General features: G+C 45.1%; 1 protein-coding gene across 1 annotated transcript in view; it reads right to left on the reverse strand.

The window, feature by feature from the left end:
- Window positions 1–12,727: 12,727 nt before the first annotated feature.
- ATAD3A (ATPase family AAA domain containing 3A) overlaps window positions 12,728–16,507 on the reverse strand; it is a 66,987-nt gene continuing 63,207 nt past the window's right edge. Inside the window, exon 16 of the mRNA XM_066606797.1 lies at window positions 12,728–13,296. Within this exon, the coding sequence (XP_066462894.1) occupies window positions 13,117–13,296 (180 nt within the window). The 3' untranslated portion in view covers window positions 12,728–13,116. The remainder of the gene's footprint in view (window positions 13,297–16,507) is intronic.

Below are 16,507 nucleotides of genomic sequence, written 5' to 3' on the forward strand. Positions count from 1 at the left end.
CAGGGACCTACCGCTCGGATCCTGTCTGATCAGCTGATTCCTGGGGCTGCTGTCACTGCGGTCATTGTAGAAAGCGCTGACCATAGCACAGTGGCCGGGGTTGGTATTGCAGGCAAAGCTCTGTGTTGAATTCAATAGGATCTGTGCCCATAGTAACAAACCAGGTCGCTGCACTATGGTCAGTGCTTTCTGCCTCCTGCACTGACGGCGAATCCGAGCGGTGGGTCCAAGTATCTGAGTAAAACAGTAATGAAAGTTTTAAAAAAATGTACATGTCCTGGAATACCCCTTAAATCTAGTCCACTTCACTTCACTTCAGTTTATATACTGTGACATTTCAGCATGGGAAATCTACAGCATTTATGTGGACATAACCAACACTTTAAGGGCTTGTTCACACTAATGTTTTCCTTCCATTCAGGCTTTTCCCCTCTCTGTTCCATTTTTTGGGTACATCCCTCCCCCCATCCTCCTCCAGTGATTTCAATGGGATTTTAAAAATGGGAAGAAAACCGGAAGCTATCCGTTTGCCTTCGCACCATTTAGTTTCCGTTTTTAAAACAATTCAAATAGCGCAATCTGCAACAACTGAAACCAAATGAAATGGAAGCAAACTGAAAGCGGCTTGTGCAGGCAGAGACCCCGCTTCCTCCTCCGGTGTCTGCACTGTGTAGGGGTTACTATTACCAATGGGGGCACTAATACTATTGGGGCCACTATCAGGGATGCAGTGTTATTTTTGTGGCCAATATTGGGGCACTATTACCTTTGGGCCACTAAAAAGGGTCACCATTACTATTGGGGCCACTAAGAGGGATGGACGATTATTATTGGGGGCACTTTTACCTTTGGGGCCACCAAGGGGGCGCACCATTACGATTAGGGTCACACTTATTTTTTGGAACACTATTGGGGGCACTATTACTATTGGGGCCAAAAAGGAGGAGCACCATTGCTATTGGGCCAAATAAAGGGGTGTACTATTACAATTGAAGGCACACTAGGACCACTGGAGCCACTGAAAAGGGGCACTGTTACTAAAAGGGGCCACTGAGAGGTAAAAGTATACTTTATGATAAGCCACACCCCTTAAACACACACCCTTTTACATTGGTCGGTATTTTTTGGTGACAAAGGTGGAAACCGTAAGGCTGGGTTCACACAGGACAGATTTGCAGTGGAAATTCCGTGCTGAGCTAGTGCGGAATTGACAGCCGCAGCATGTCAATTTCTTTTTTTTTTTTCGCTGCGGCCTCCCTCCTCTTAAATTATAAGCCCTTCCCTGAAAATCAATCCAAAAACGTGTAAAAAAAATGTATACTCACCTGTCTGCAGCTCTTCTCCTGCACTGCTCTGAGTAGTACTCAGCAGGAGGGGATTTGAAAACCCCGCCTGCCGAAAAATCCTGAGAGCAGTGCAGGAGAAGAGGCGGCTGGACGCGGCTGAGCCCCGGCAGCTGCAGAGAGGTGAGTATACATTTTTTTACACATTTTTGGATTGATTTTCAGGGAAGGGCTTATATTTTAAGCCTTTCCCCGAAAAATCACTGCAGCGCTTTCAATGGAGCCGGCTGTATTGCCAGCTCCATTGAAGTCAATGGGAGAACATCGCTCCGCAGGAGTCCCATTTTCACTAGACACTGTGACAATGCTGTCACAGTGTCCAGTGACAAGGGGACTCTCTGCGGAGATAAAGAAATCCTCTGCCACAGCTGTAGCAGAGGATCACGATGTTCTCTGTATGTAATGGGGCTGCCGCAGCTGCCGCCGGCCCCATTGACCACAGGTGAAACCCCTGGATGTGACAGCATCCAGGGGTTTCACATCCAAGGAATCCCCTGCTGCAGCTCTCACAACCGCAGCAGGTGATAGCGGGCAGTGCTTTTTTGATCGGATAAACGCTGCTATCAGCGTTTTTTCCGCCGTGACGCCCGCTTCATTCACGCAAATTTTTGAACGCATAACTGATGCGTTCAAAAATTAGTGCGTCAAAACGCCCATGTGACTGAGGCCTAAGAGTATCGTGAAGACGTATGCAGCAGGTGTGCTTTTACACGTACATGCACACGCATGTAGACAATAGCATGCATTCGTACATACATTCCACAGAGGCACACAAATATTCTTAAATACCTACCGTAACGTGCTCAGCTGCGTGTGTGGAAGACCATGCAAGGAGGAGCCCAGAAGACAAGGGAAGAAGGCAATTGAGGCACCACTAATCCTCTGAAGGGGAAGAGCCACCACCGCTGCAAGGAAGTCAACTCTCCCTTCTAACACGACGGCCTGTTAGGTCATGGGGGGCTTCAAGCAGTTGACATCTAGACCTACTGATGGCCTCAACAACCTGTTCTATGCTTGCTTTATTCCGATAGGCACAGTCAGTATAGAAAGCAGCCATGGACTGCGTTGCAGCAGCAGCACGTCAGGAAGCTAGCGCCCCTCAAGATTTGTTAGGGGACCGGCACGGGAGGGGTTCCTGCCTCCGTAACCCCTCAGCCCAGCCCACCCCTGCTCCAAGTTGTGCCCAAAATACTTGGGTGCAACTCACATTGGACAGCACATGGCCACCAGTCCGATACCAGTCCAGTCTGTGAAAAGGAAAGGAATAAGACATGTCATGTTTTTTTTTTTATGCGGACAAAACATCCAAAAACCATAATGGGTCCGCGTGCCGCCTGTGGAATTACAGGGACAGCACATGGCCCCCGAATAACACCAGAGAGATGGAACTCTAAACTACATAAAACAGGTACAACTATGCAGCTAGTGGATAACAGCCCTTACAGCTCGTTAGCTGCACAAAAAAAAATCAAGACTATTAGAAACAATGGAAGGAATTTTAGGCGTAAAAAAAGTAAATAAAAATGTAAAAAAAAAAAAAAAAAAAATCGCACCTAAAAAAATAGGACATCGACGTTTGAAATTCAACAACTGAAATTCCCTGCTGCGTGAAAATATCTATCTTTGGTGCGCAAAACGCAGGAGTGTCTATAAACATCTATAGGAGCAGGAAAAAAAGGGAGAGGGAGCGAGTTCTGCCGCCCTGCTAAACCCTGGTGCACTGTGTCCCCGCAGCGGGGCTGAAGAGAAGCCCAGTGGTGCGGGACTCACTTCATTCCTGCAGGGGGCTGAAGAGAAGCCCAGTGGTGCGGGACTCACTTCATTCCCGCAGGGGGCTGAAGAGAAGCCCAGTGGTGCGGGACTCACTTCATTCCCGCAGCGGGGCTGAAGAGAAGCCCAGTGGTGCGGGACTCACTTCATTCCCGCAGCGGGGCTGAAGAGAAGCCCAGTGGTGCGGGACTCACTTCATTCCCGCAGGGGTCTGAAGAGAAGCCCAGTGGTGCGGGCTTCCCCTCATCTCCCCAGGGCCTAGCTTTCATTTCTCTCTCTGGCAGCGCATTTTTTCAGTTCCGCCCATTCGGCGTGGAAAGATCGCGGGTGAAGCTCAGGACCTCAGCGCAGAAAAGTCATACGATTTTCAGCAGCTGTATTTGCTTTTTTTTTTTTTTTGCATTAGCCGTGCGTAATTCAGGGACAGCGTAGTCTGCAATGCTGTTGCATAATATTAAGTTTGCCATATTAGGGTGCGTTCACACGTAGCCAATTTGCTACAGATTTTGGTGCGGATGCGCAGATTTAACCCCTTTGAATTCAGTTGAAAATGTGAAATCTGCTATGGATCTGCACCAAAATCGTCAACCAAATCTGCAGCAAAACACATAATTTTCTGCCCCATGTGTAATAGACTTTAGAAATCTCCTCCACATGGCTTATACTGTAAATGCGGCAGATTTTCCACAGTATGGATATTCCGCAGCATTTACACCATGTGAAGCCAGCCTTAAAGGGGTTTGTCCGGTTGTAAACTAATTATGGCCTATCCTTAGGTTATCCATAGTAGATCAGTAGGAATCTGTCGCCCAGGACCCGACCAAACAGCTTTTGCCAAGGCCAGCATGCTCATGCACGGAGCTGATCTTGGCAGGAAGCAGACAGCTCTGTTCTTACTGTAGTGGTCAGGCTTGGTATTGCAAGCCAAGTTCCCATTCATTTTAGGACTCAATCACACGGGCATATGTGGCCAATGTATTTTTCACGCATGGTGCTAAAAGCCCATTGATTTTTACCTGCATTTTCCGCTGCAAAATATCTGCTATATATGAACATACCCTTACAGCTTTGCCCTATAAATCCCCTACACCTCCGTCATAGGACGGCTGAGCGAGCCTGGTACAGATTCCATATGAATGAGGTATATGGAGGTACAGCACACCCGTAGACATCTATGGCTGCCGAACAGGCCTGTAATACTAAGGTAATCTATAAATGTACATCTGCATCCTCCTTCCTGCGGATCCGTATAATTATCCCCATCTCCATCCATCTACTAGTAGTACACGTCTCCTTCCCGCCGCCTGTCACCGCGCTACTAATAAAAGAAAGTGCAATAGTTGGCAAGCATTTTTCAGAAAATAAGAGCCGGATTCATTTAGTTGTCACCCTGACCAACTTGATCTGCCGCTCACTAGCCACTGGGGCATGAAATAAGATGCCAGAAAGACTTGTGTAGGGGTTAGATGAGCAATGTGTCTTGAAGGCCAGGAATCCAGGGCCGATACCGGTGTTAATAAAGAGATTTGTCTTCATTTGGCAGCGCTGTCTGAATGTGGATGAGTATCTGGGCAGTGGGGGAGGTGGGGATGGGGGGGTTACAGTCATGAGTTTCGGAGAGATTCCGGTATTCATATACAGCTACGAGTAACTGAAGCTCCTATAGAAAAGTATATACGGAAAGGGAGTCCCTAAGCAAAACTTGGTGAAAACCGCAATGTCACCCTTGTCAGAGGTAAGTCTGCCTAGGTGTGATCACTCACCGACAGGGGTTAGGCCGGCTCTACACGAGCGTATGCGTATTTGCGTGTGCTGAGCACTGCCTATTTGCAGAACGAAAGATGCTTTTTTTGCGCATGCATCACCGTATCTTACTGTACTTTTTGTGTCCGAAAGCATGTTCATTTGCGTGCGGCAAACAAAGACGCACTGATTGAATTAGTTTAATTAGTCCTATTGACTGCCAGATGTGTTCTTTATCCAGCGGAATTACGCAGTGTTATACACATCTTCTTGCATATTGTAGGCGCATTCCCACCCCCCCACCCCCCCACATTAACTTCAATGGGGACCTATGGTGCAGAAATACGCAGAAAAATACAGAATTTTCAATTTTTTTTAAGCAACGCAAAATATGAACATATATGAAAACGTGAACATACCCGTTGGAATCAATGGGTTTTATTCTCTGCATATTGTGCGTGCAAATACGCCCGTGTGAAGCCGGCCTAATTGTAGTAAAATAACAAACTGATCAGTATTTAGCTCTCTGCTGCCGGGATCCAGCGCTGCAGCCCCGCTGTGGTCTTGACATTTATTGCGACAGCTGCTGTCACTGGAAGTCAGGTGACCTCTGTGGCCTATCAACGGCTGCAACTTCACGTTCCCAAACTCTTGGCAGCATGGCGCTCAGGATGTGAGCACCATGCTGCCAGGAGAAAGCGTGGCGATGCTGCAGTCTCTGATTGGCTGCAGCAGGCACCTGACTTCCAGTGAAAATGTCAAGACCACAGCGGGGCTGCAGCACTGGATCCCGGCAGCAGCGGAGAGGTAAGTACTGATCAGTTTGTTAGTGTGTGTGTGTTAGTGTGTGTGTTTTTTTAGGTTTTTCGACTTTTCCACAATAAAAGCCCTCTTTTTGAAAATACTTTATTTTCTTGCATTGCTGCATTTAAAGACCCAGAACTTTTTCATTTTCCCATGGACAGCTGTCCAGGACAAATCTTTTTATTTTGCAGGGCGAGCTGTAGTTTTTATTGGTACCATTTTGGGGTACATTTGACTTTAATGATCACTTGTATTGCATTTTTTGGGAGGCAAAAGAAACAAAAAAAAAGGATTTTTGCTTAATTTTTAAGCTTTTTAATAGCGTAAAAAGAGTGTTCAATTTATTGTACAGGTTGTTATGGATGGATACTGCGATACCAAAAATAGTAGCACAGTATATATGGCCGAAAATAGACATTTGTCCATCCAGTTCAGCCTGTTACCCCCCGCCATGTTGATCCAGAGTAAGGCAGAAAAAAATCCCAATGAGGTATAATCCAATTTTCCCCATTTAGGGGTAAAAAAATTCTAATCTAGCCATCGGATTAATCCCCGGATAACCGACCCTTCTGAAGTAATCAGTGATCTAACGTAAATATTGTAACACTCAAGAAAGTGGTCAGGTCCCTCCTGTAATCTTTTATTGAATTCTCCATCATTCTCAGGCAGAGAGTTCCACAGTCTCACTGCTCTTACAGTGAAGAACCCCCTTCTATGTCGGTGTAGAAACCTTCTTTCCTCTAGATGTAGAGGGCGCCCCTTTGTTACAGTCCTGTGTATAAATAGATGATGGCAGAGATCTCTGTATTGTCCCCCGGTATATTTATACATAGTTATTAGGTCGCCCAGCAGCAGTCTTTTTTTTTTCTAATTTTGATAACCTCTCTGGGTATTGTAGTCCGCCCATTCAATTTATTACTCGTTACCCATCTTTGTACCCGCTCAAGCTCTGATGTGTACTTCTTTAGTACCGGTGTCCAAAACTGTCCACAATATTCCATGTGTGGTCTGACCACTGACTTGTAAAGAGGAAGAACAATGTTCTCATCCTGTAATCTTTGAATTTTTTTTTTGAGGGGGGGTGGGGGACCTAGAAAAGTGTACACGTTTTATTTTAATTTTTTTAACCATTTTTCACATTCCCAAAGGAGATTTGACTTTGGGATCCTATTATCACTTAGATAATACACAGCATTAATTTATACTGCAATGCATTATATGGCTTTAGTTGCCAGCAATTGGCGATTGCCTGGCATCTAGTTCCTATGGCAATCCATTAGCTCTCTTCGACTACATGGCAGAGGACACATGATGTCACAGAGGAAGCTCCCTCCCTCTCTATATTAACTCCATACATGCCATAAGCCCTCTCCGATTCCCGTTGTTGCAGTGGGACCACGGCTGTCAGTCAGCCATCTCCCACTGCCTCAGTAACTTAGCCCATGCTATTTACATGCCTAAATGTGCATTTCATGGCAACCCCCTTTTTCTCATGACGAACACCCCTCTATTAGTGTATTGGACCGCCTTTAGCCTTCAGAACCTGAGTAATTCATTGCGGCGTCCATCCAGAGATATCAGAGGACTCAGAGAGGGCCAAGTAAACATTCCCCACATTTGTATTCTGATTCCCCACCTTCACCAGCCTGAACTGTTGGCATCTTTAAGGAATAGTTTATCAATTCCCGCTCCCCGTGCCAAGTTTTGACCCTCTCCTCACCATAGTACAATGGGAATCTTTTCTACTCTTTTGCCCATTGGAGTTTTACTGTTCTGCTTCTCTTCGATAGCAATGACACTGGAAATGGTCATCAGCTGTTATATCCCATCCGTGCTAAGGCTGGAGTTGTGTATTTGGACACGCTAATTGGCACGAGAGCTTTATGCAGCTGCAACTTCCTTGACAGTCCGTCCATTTGTCAGAATGATTCTTGACATCCTCTTCTGCCCCGTCACCAACGAGTTGTTTTCGTCCATGGGAGCCTTCGTCGCTGGATATTTTCCTTCAAATCACACCATTCTTTGTCTACTCTCCACATTACTACACAACGCAACACGATAAGCATTTATTCATTTTTTTAAATACTGCATTTTTTGTCATTTTTTTCATTCAAGGATATTAAAGGGGTTCCGTCATTCTATACTTCCCTGTCAGTCTGCTTACCAGATCTTCACCTCCCCTATCTTCTCCTGCAGTCTGGGAGGCGGTCACTTCACCTTCAGCTGGCCGATTCTTCTCCCTTCTGCATGGTTACGTACATTGCCGGCAGTCTTCTTGCTGCCAGCCAATGTACGCTACATTACAGTTCACAGGCCAGCAGGGGGAGTGACGATCTACTGCAGAGACTGCTCATGCGAGCTGTCTCTGAAATAGATTAGCGTTCCTTCCTAGGCAGTGAATGCTACAGCACAGGGACCTGACCTTCACTGACTCGGCCGGAAGGAATGTAAGGAATGCCTGCTTCATAACAAGACGGCCGGCATGAGGTGAGGTGAGGTGAGCGACCCGGGGCACTGGAGAAGATCAGCCAGAAGATGATGTGATAAGGAGACTTTTTGAATAACCCTGTGTAAGATGCAGTACAGTGCAGGTTTTTAGTGACGTTCTAACGATATGCACCATGCTTTGAGATGGCATTTTCACATTTGCTGCTCTAAAACGGTTAGAAAAAAAAAAAACTACAAAAAAAAAGTATGAAAATATTTTCCCAAGCCAAAAAAACTAAATTACAAAAGTTGTGTGAGGGAAGCTTAATATAAAACATTTTTTAGTCTAATGTTGGTTGAGACAGGAAGCTACGCAATCTGAGAAAAAGCGAAATGCAAAGAAATCGCATTAGAAATATAATAAAGAGCAATGAAGTGAATTGATGCACAGATTTGTCATGCCTCAGCAGCAGATGTTCCATCTGCATCACGGACACGACACACTAAACGGCCTATTCATTAAAACTTCTGCAGAACAGTTAACCCCTGGAGGAAGGAATAGCTTTAGGGCAGAGGTGGAGGGAAGGAACTGCAGACATTGGGGCTTATTTATGAAGTTTTGTGCCCCAGGTTTGTGTCATAATTTGCGCCAGAATAATGGCACACTACTTTTTCTACACATGTACAATTGATTTGCGAGAATTATGAAAAGTTACGAATGGCTCTGCCAATTTTTTTTCTATTATCAAAGTGGGCGTGGCTTCTCTGTGTCAGATATTTGACGCATTTTATGAAGCTGAATGTCAGAAAACAGACGCAAAAAGTGCAAATTAGACCAAGCAAAGCTTGGTCTAAATACCATAGTTAAGGGTTTGGCACATTTGCTTTGCATTTCCTGAATTTAGCGCAATTTTATCCTACAATCTTCCTGCCTCGGAGGTAAATTTTGAGCGCAGTTAAAAAAAAAAAAAAAAAAAAAAAAAAAAGCCATTTCATTTTGGTGCATTTCAGTGGTTTGTAGTGGAAATAAACAAACATTCTACTTGGGGCATTTTTCTTGTTTTTTTAAACTCTTGAAAATATTTTTTAAAATTATTTTTCCGGGACAACTTTCTTTATACAGCTGTGAATCCAGACGCTCCGTGTAAAAGTCACCTAAGCCCGCATGCTGGAGGTAAATTTTGACATGCAAATTTCTATTTTGGCATGTCAGCTACTTCTGCCTCTATTATTGACTGTTTTCTGGCCTGCATGCAACCTTTCATAAAATTTGTCAAAATTTGGGGTCTTCCGAAAATGTATGGCCCATCTAAAATGTTTTTCGGCGCTTCTAAATAGTCACCACATTTACAAGCATTGTTCCCCTATTTTTGAAATAGGCGTAATAGGCGCCGGTCTTCTACTAGTTCCCAACAGGTACAATCTACATCATAAAAATACTGGCGCCTATTACGCTTTTATTGATACATAAGCAACATGGTAAACATATAGCTCACCTTAAATTAACCCTTTTCAATCCACTGTCTGACATCTTCCAACATTCTGATGTCTGAAGACGTCCAGCGGGGTATTCTTACTGTAGATTACTGGCCGCTCTGTTGTAGGCGGCCTGTGACATACTGCAGTACTGGCTCTAGCCAGCAGATGGCGCCATTGTAAAATGGCAGAAAGAGAAATCCCCCTAGGAAACCCTGAATCTAGAATTGGATTGCAAAGAATTAAGGGTCCATCCACATGGGCTTGTAGTGTACACTGGATTCCCTAACATTTGCCATTGTGTAAGGATGGATGCATATTTGTTCCTTTTAAGCTCTGTTCACATTGGGTAGATTTGCTGCAGATTTTCCGTATGGACTGTCCGCACGGAAAATCTGCAGCTTTTACAGTAAAAGATTTTCAAAAACTCGTTCATAAGCTGTGGAGAAAATCCACCCCAAATCAGTGCGGAAATTGACACGCCGTCCGGATTTAAATCCACAGCATGTCAATTAGCTGCAGATCTGTGGGGCGGATTCCACCTCTTCTAATGAGCGGATGCTGTTTTTGAACAGTGGATCTGCTGCGGAATGTTCACGGTTCCGACCCGAGTGGACATACCCTGAGTCCAGTTGAATCATCAAATCTTGGCCGAGTATGAAGGACCATGATTCTATGTTCTGTGGGGTTCTAACCCTCTGTCATGAGACAGAACCTGTGGTCTTAAAGGGGTTTTCCTGTCTGAGACTTTCTTTAGGATGTGCCATAAAATAATGGCTACGGGTCTCATCTTTGGAACCCGCATCTTTCTCTAGTTTTGGTGTTGTTGGGCACTAGCCCAGCTAAATATGATAAGCGGGGGTGGTCAGGACTTATAGAAACAACTGAAAGGGTGGTGCACTGCCGTTTCCGTAAATCCCATAGACCTTTTTGAAAGTCATGGTAATGGCATAACTCAAGAAACCGCGTTGTTCGCTGTGCTGCGCCGTTTCTGTAACTCCTGTTAAGTACTATGGGAGTTAAGAAAAGAGCGTAGTGGAGCTTGCTTGGCTGTTTCCATAAAATCAGACTACCACATTCAGGCAGCCCAGGGCTGGTAGAACTATTGATAGGTATTGGTCCCTCAGGTGGGACACACATCTAGTAGGCTTTCATGGCATATCCTGTGGAATAATAATAAAAAAAAAAATCCTACAAAATGTTCTAAAAATACAAGCCGAAACATTTGTCACCTGCTCTCTACCCAGGCAATGCCGTGCTGTAGCTCCCATGGTCCCTTATAAATTTGTTTACAAGCGGGCAGTAGTGACGTTTCACACCGCTACAGTCAATCAGTGGCTGCAGCAGTCCTATGACAAACTACTGTAATCAACGCAAAGCAATGGGAGCCATGATGTCAGAAGTATGGCATAGACTGAACAGGCGTCAACAGTGTGATGCAGCAGCAAAAAAGGCAAACACAATTCTGGCGTGTATTAAGAGAAGCATAGAGTCTAGATCACAAGATCTATATGATTCCTCTCCACTCTTCCTTGGTAAGACCTCATATGGAGTACTGGACTAGTTCTGGGCACCCCAATTAAAAAAAAAAACAACGAAAAAGGAAAACAAAGAGACAAACTGGAGCAAGTTCAGAGAAGAGTTACCAGGATGGCGAGCGGTCTGCAAATCATGTCCTATGAGGAACGGGTTAAGCAGTGTTTCCCAAACTCCAGTCCTCACAACCACCAACTGTTTTCTGGATTTTCTCAGTATTGCACAGGTGATATAAATATTGACAGCGCCTCAGATATTGCCACAGGTGTTTTTACTATAGGATATCCTAAAAACATGACCTGTGGGGAGACTGGAGTTGGGAAACACTAGGTTAAAGGATCTGGGAATGTTTAGCTTGCAGAAGAGAAGGCTGAGAGGAGATTTAATAGCTGTCTACAAATATCTGAAGGGCTGTCACAGTGCAGACGGATCAGTCCTATTCTCATTTGTACAAGGAAAGACTAGAAGCAATGGGATGAAACTGAAAGGGAGGAGACACTGATTAGATATTAGAAAAAAACTTTCTGACAGTGAGGGTGATCAATGAGTGGAACAGGTTGCCACAGGAGGTGGGGAGTTCTCCTTCAATGGAAGTGTGCCAACAAAGGCTGGACAGACATCTGTCTGGGATGATTTAGTGAATCCTGCATTGAGCAGGGGGTTGGACCCGATGACCCTGGAGGTCCCTTCAAACTCTACGACTATCCCTATGATAAACAGATGCAGACAAAACCAGGCAAGGACCATGAGAGTTGCAGCGCCGACTCCACAAGAATAGGACAGTTGAGTTCTGGTTTTAATCACATTTTCAAGGATCTTTCATTTTTCTTAAAAGTTAGATAACCCCTTTACAGTTTTTCAATCTCAAAAAGACAAGTTGAAATGGTGAAAAAAAAGTCCAACATTTAAATTCAGCTCTGTGTCTACAACACTGATCACCATGGTACCCCATGATTCCCATTAGTGCAGAGACGGGTTGTTATCACTGCAATCAGCCTCGATTACATGGCACTGGATGGCAATTGGAAGTAATGGGGGAATGTCTCGTGTTGGATACCCAGGGATACATATTTTGGAAATGGACTCATTCTGCAAGAGAGTGGGACCACCACCCAGCAGCGGCCCAGGGGTAGATCGGGTGGACTGATCACTCTACTTTAAAGGGAAGAACTGGTCACCAAACTACAAGCAGCATAAACTAAAGTTCTGGTGCTTATAGTTTAGGTGTCATGGAGTTCAGGAGTATTTTTTCATACTTACGTGGTCCCCTGTTCCTGTGGCCCCTGGTGATATCATCACATGCACACAAGTGTGACTCTCGTAGAAATGAATGCGAGCCTTCTGATAAGGGTCAAGCTGTGAGTGCCAACTTCACAGGGGAGCATCTGGGGTGAGGATGAAAAGAGGCTCCCTAGACTCCACTTCACCTAACCTAGATGCACCATAACTTAGTTTATGGTGCTTGCAGTTGAAGACCGATTCCCTCGAAATTAGAGCCATCTTTAGAAGTTTAGAAACTTACTGAAAGCCATAGTAAGAAAAAAAGTGGAATCCCCCTTTAAGAAGCAACTCCTATTCCCCGACTTGCACACGTGTACACACAGACGGAACAATGGAGAGAAGCTCTGCACGCCCGAGTTCATCCTCTTTATATGTACGTATGCAAATGGACGTTCTTTATCACCGACATTTCTCTACAGTCACCCAGAGGGCACTATTCAGCAGCAGCTTCATACATTTCTAGAAGACATGATGGGTAACCGAAAAAAAAGTATAAAAAAAACGAGACGTCAAGTTCATTAGGGAATGAATGATGAAGATGACGTGGCGGCTTCCTGAATGGAAGAGCTGTGGCCTCTGCATCCTGTATGTCCCTGGACGAGGAGGCAGCCATTGCTCTACTTTGTCCTCGCGGATATAGAGAAGGCACAGCCGACGGGTTAAGTGCAGATATTAGCTAATCACACTTGCCACAAGGTCCAGGTGGTTCAGTGGTCACCTAGACCTTCGCAGCTTTTCATACAGGTGTTCCCTCTAGAGCAGGGAGCAGAGGGTTTCTTCCAGGCTCTTTCCCTTCTTCCTTGCCCTCTGCTTTCAGCCATTCCATCTTCTGTTGGTGCTGCCGGATAGCATCGGCCACACGGGCGTCAATCATGGCTTCTGTCAACACGCCGTCTTCTGAAGCGTATGCGGCAGCCTGAAATGTAATAGGATATCAAACGTTAGACAACAAACCTAAGAAAGAAGCCTTTAAAAGAGTAACTGCACTTTTTAAAAACTTTTGAAAAGTTTCGATCGGTGGGGGGGGGGGGGGGGTCGGTTGCAGAGAACCCTGCTGATCATTGAAATGAAGGATCTGCAAGAGCTGTGCTCCTTCGGCTGTCTCCATTGCCTGTTGGCTCCTTTCGGCAGCTGAGGGCAGACACAGACGTCTTCAGGGGCCAAGAGGAGTCGACACTGTAAAGGGATAACTTTATGATCCAGGGGATCTGACTGCTGAAACCAATCAGCAATCCCGATAACTGGGGTCCCAACGTTCCCCACATGGAGCGGAGGACACGCATGTGTGCACACGGTTGCAAAAGAAAACCAAAAATTAGCAAACTGTCTTCGTTTGACCCGATGGAGGACAGAATAGCGCAATCAACTTAGAACTGTGACAAAAAGAAGTTGCTCAAAGCAACGGCTCGCTTCCGTCTTACTGCGACGTGCGGACGCGAGACATATGGCCCTTTAATCAGTATCTAACTGCAGCACATTTGCTGAAATAACAGTCAGTGCGGGAAAACTAAGAGAAATCATTTGTACAAATGTCCCCTCACTCCATCATGTAAATGACCGTGTCACACCAGAGGATTCAATGGCTGCCGCCTGTCCGATCCCCGCATGAATCATTCTGGGTCAAACGCCATCACTCAACATGGAAATAAAAGTGTCGCTGTCCAGCCCGCCCTCCGCTGCCTGTCAGTCGGCCTGACTGCGGATCAACGCAGGAAATCAGAACTAGTGAGATGTGGGCCGACTCTGCCATAAAATATCCCTTAGTTTAAGGGATTTTCTGTAAAATGGCAATTACTACCCTGTGGCTGTCCAGATGTGGTAGAACTACAACTCCCAGCATGCACCGACAGCTGCAATACAGTAAGGGTATACTGCAAAAAAAAATTTCCGTGTGAATTCTGCCACTAAAACCTGCGGATTTCTGCTGCATTTTTTGGCGCTGATAGTCACACGGATTTTGCCCTGTCAGAGGGTAAAAGGTGTACAGAATTCTGGTGCCCATTGATAAGACAAAGTCCGCGTGCAGATCTGCGCCAAAAACTGCAGCAGAATGTTCCAGCTTTTGACAGATTTTTAAAGCGAAATTCGCTGCAGAAAATTGCGCTATGTGAACATACCCTTATAATGCATTAGTATAAGCACCACCAGCTCTCATCCAAACCCTGTGCCATCACCCAGCAGATGCAGTGTCAGGGTAAATGCGTCATAGTCCATAAAGGGATATCCTGGATGCGAACACAGAACTATTCTATGGTTACACATTTAGGTCTCCTGCACACTAGTGTATATGGGGCGTGTGCTTTCCGTGTTAATACATGGATATCACATGGCCTCGTTATGGCATATTACACTATACACATTTGACGTTTATTCACACAGACCATCAAAACTGCCAAGGAGGAGGCAGAAAGACCAAATGCCAAAGAGCAAAAAATAACCCCAAACTATTTTTCAATTATACAAACTATAGAAGGAGAGCGCTGGCCCTTTAACAAATAATGCAGGAGAAATCACAGATGATTGGGGGGGGGGGGGGGGTGAAGGCGAATCTATTAAATCGTCTTTTCTCAAGTATATTCGCAAAGCAAAAAGAAATGTCACACAAGATGCAGGATGATAAAACGACCCCCCCCCCCCCCACACACACACACACACACAAAATATCACCTGCCTAATGCAGGAAGAAGTGCAGAGTTGGTTAAAGAAGAATAAAATTCAACAAATCAAGGGAACTAAGTGACGTGATAGACAGACTGCTATATCTAATATTTAGGGACACTATGGAGACTAGGGTTGTAGCACTGAATTGGCTTATTGCCAATGTGGGTCTAACATACAAGGAAGCCTGGTAACTACAGGCCGGTAAGTCTCATTTCAATAATTGGAAAAATATTCGAGGGGTTTCTAAGAGACGCCATCCTATAATACCTCAAGGAAAACAATGGTATAACTCCTAATTAGCATGGGTTCATGAGGGGGTTGCTCATGTAAGACCAAGTTGATCAGCTTCTACGATGAAGTAAGCTCTAGGCCGGACCGGGGAGAGTCTATTGATCTCGTATATCTGGATTTCTCTAAAGCATTCGACACCGTGCCGCATAAGAGGCTGATATATAAAACGAGACACCTCAGATTGGGCGAAAACGTGTATATCTGGGTAAAGAATTGGCTCAGAGATAAAAAGCAGAGGGTGGTAATAAATGGTTCGTACTCTGATTGGGCCACCATCGCTAGCGGGGTGCCACAGGGCTCAGTTCTAGGCCCCATTCTGTTCAATATATTTATCAATGACCTGATAGATGGACTGCACAATAAAATATCAATATTTGCAGATGACACAAAATTATACAAGATAATCAATGCAACGGAGGACAATGTGCGGCTACAAATGGATCTGGATAAGCTGGGGGCTTGGGCAGAAAAATGGCAAATGAAGTTCAATGTTGATAAATGTAAGGTTATGCACATGAACAGGAGAAACGGATGTCACCAATGTACACTAAATGGGGTACTGCTAGGGAAAAGTGACATGAAAAAAGACCTGGGGGTACTAGTGGACTGCAGACTTAACTGGAGTAATCAATGCCAGTCAGCTGCTGCAAAGGCAAATAAAGTCTTGGGGTGCATTAAAAGAGGTATAGCGGCGAAGGCCGAGAACATTATCCTCCCACTATATAAGGCACTTGTCAGGCCTCACATGGAATACTGCGCACAGTTCTGGTCACCGGTGCTCAGGAAAGATGTTACAGTGCTGGAAGGGGTTCAAAGAAGGGCAACTAAACTAATACATGGAATGAGAGGACTGGAATAACCAGGGAGGCTTTCCAAATTGGGATTATTCACTCAAATAGCTATGTATAAATACATTAGGGGACGATACAAGGATCTCTCACATGATCCGTTTATAACCAGGACTGCGACGGTAACGAGAGGGCATCCGCTACGTCTAGAAGAAAGCAGGCTTCATCAACACGGAAGGGGGTTCTTTACTGTAAGAGCAGTGAGACTGTGGAACTCTCTGCCTGAGGAAGTGGTGATGGCAAAATCCATGGAGGAGTTTAAAAGGGGGGACTAGATGTCTTTCTAGGGTGATATGATATTACAGGATATTGACATTAAATAACCAG

The sequence above is a fragment of the Eleutherodactylus coqui genome, chromosome 6 (genome assembly GCF_035609145.1).
Source record: "Eleutherodactylus coqui strain aEleCoq1 chromosome 6, aEleCoq1.hap1, whole genome shotgun sequence".
Lineage (NCBI taxonomy): Eukaryota > Metazoa > Chordata > Amphibia > Anura > Eleutherodactylidae > Eleutherodactylus > Eleutherodactylus coqui.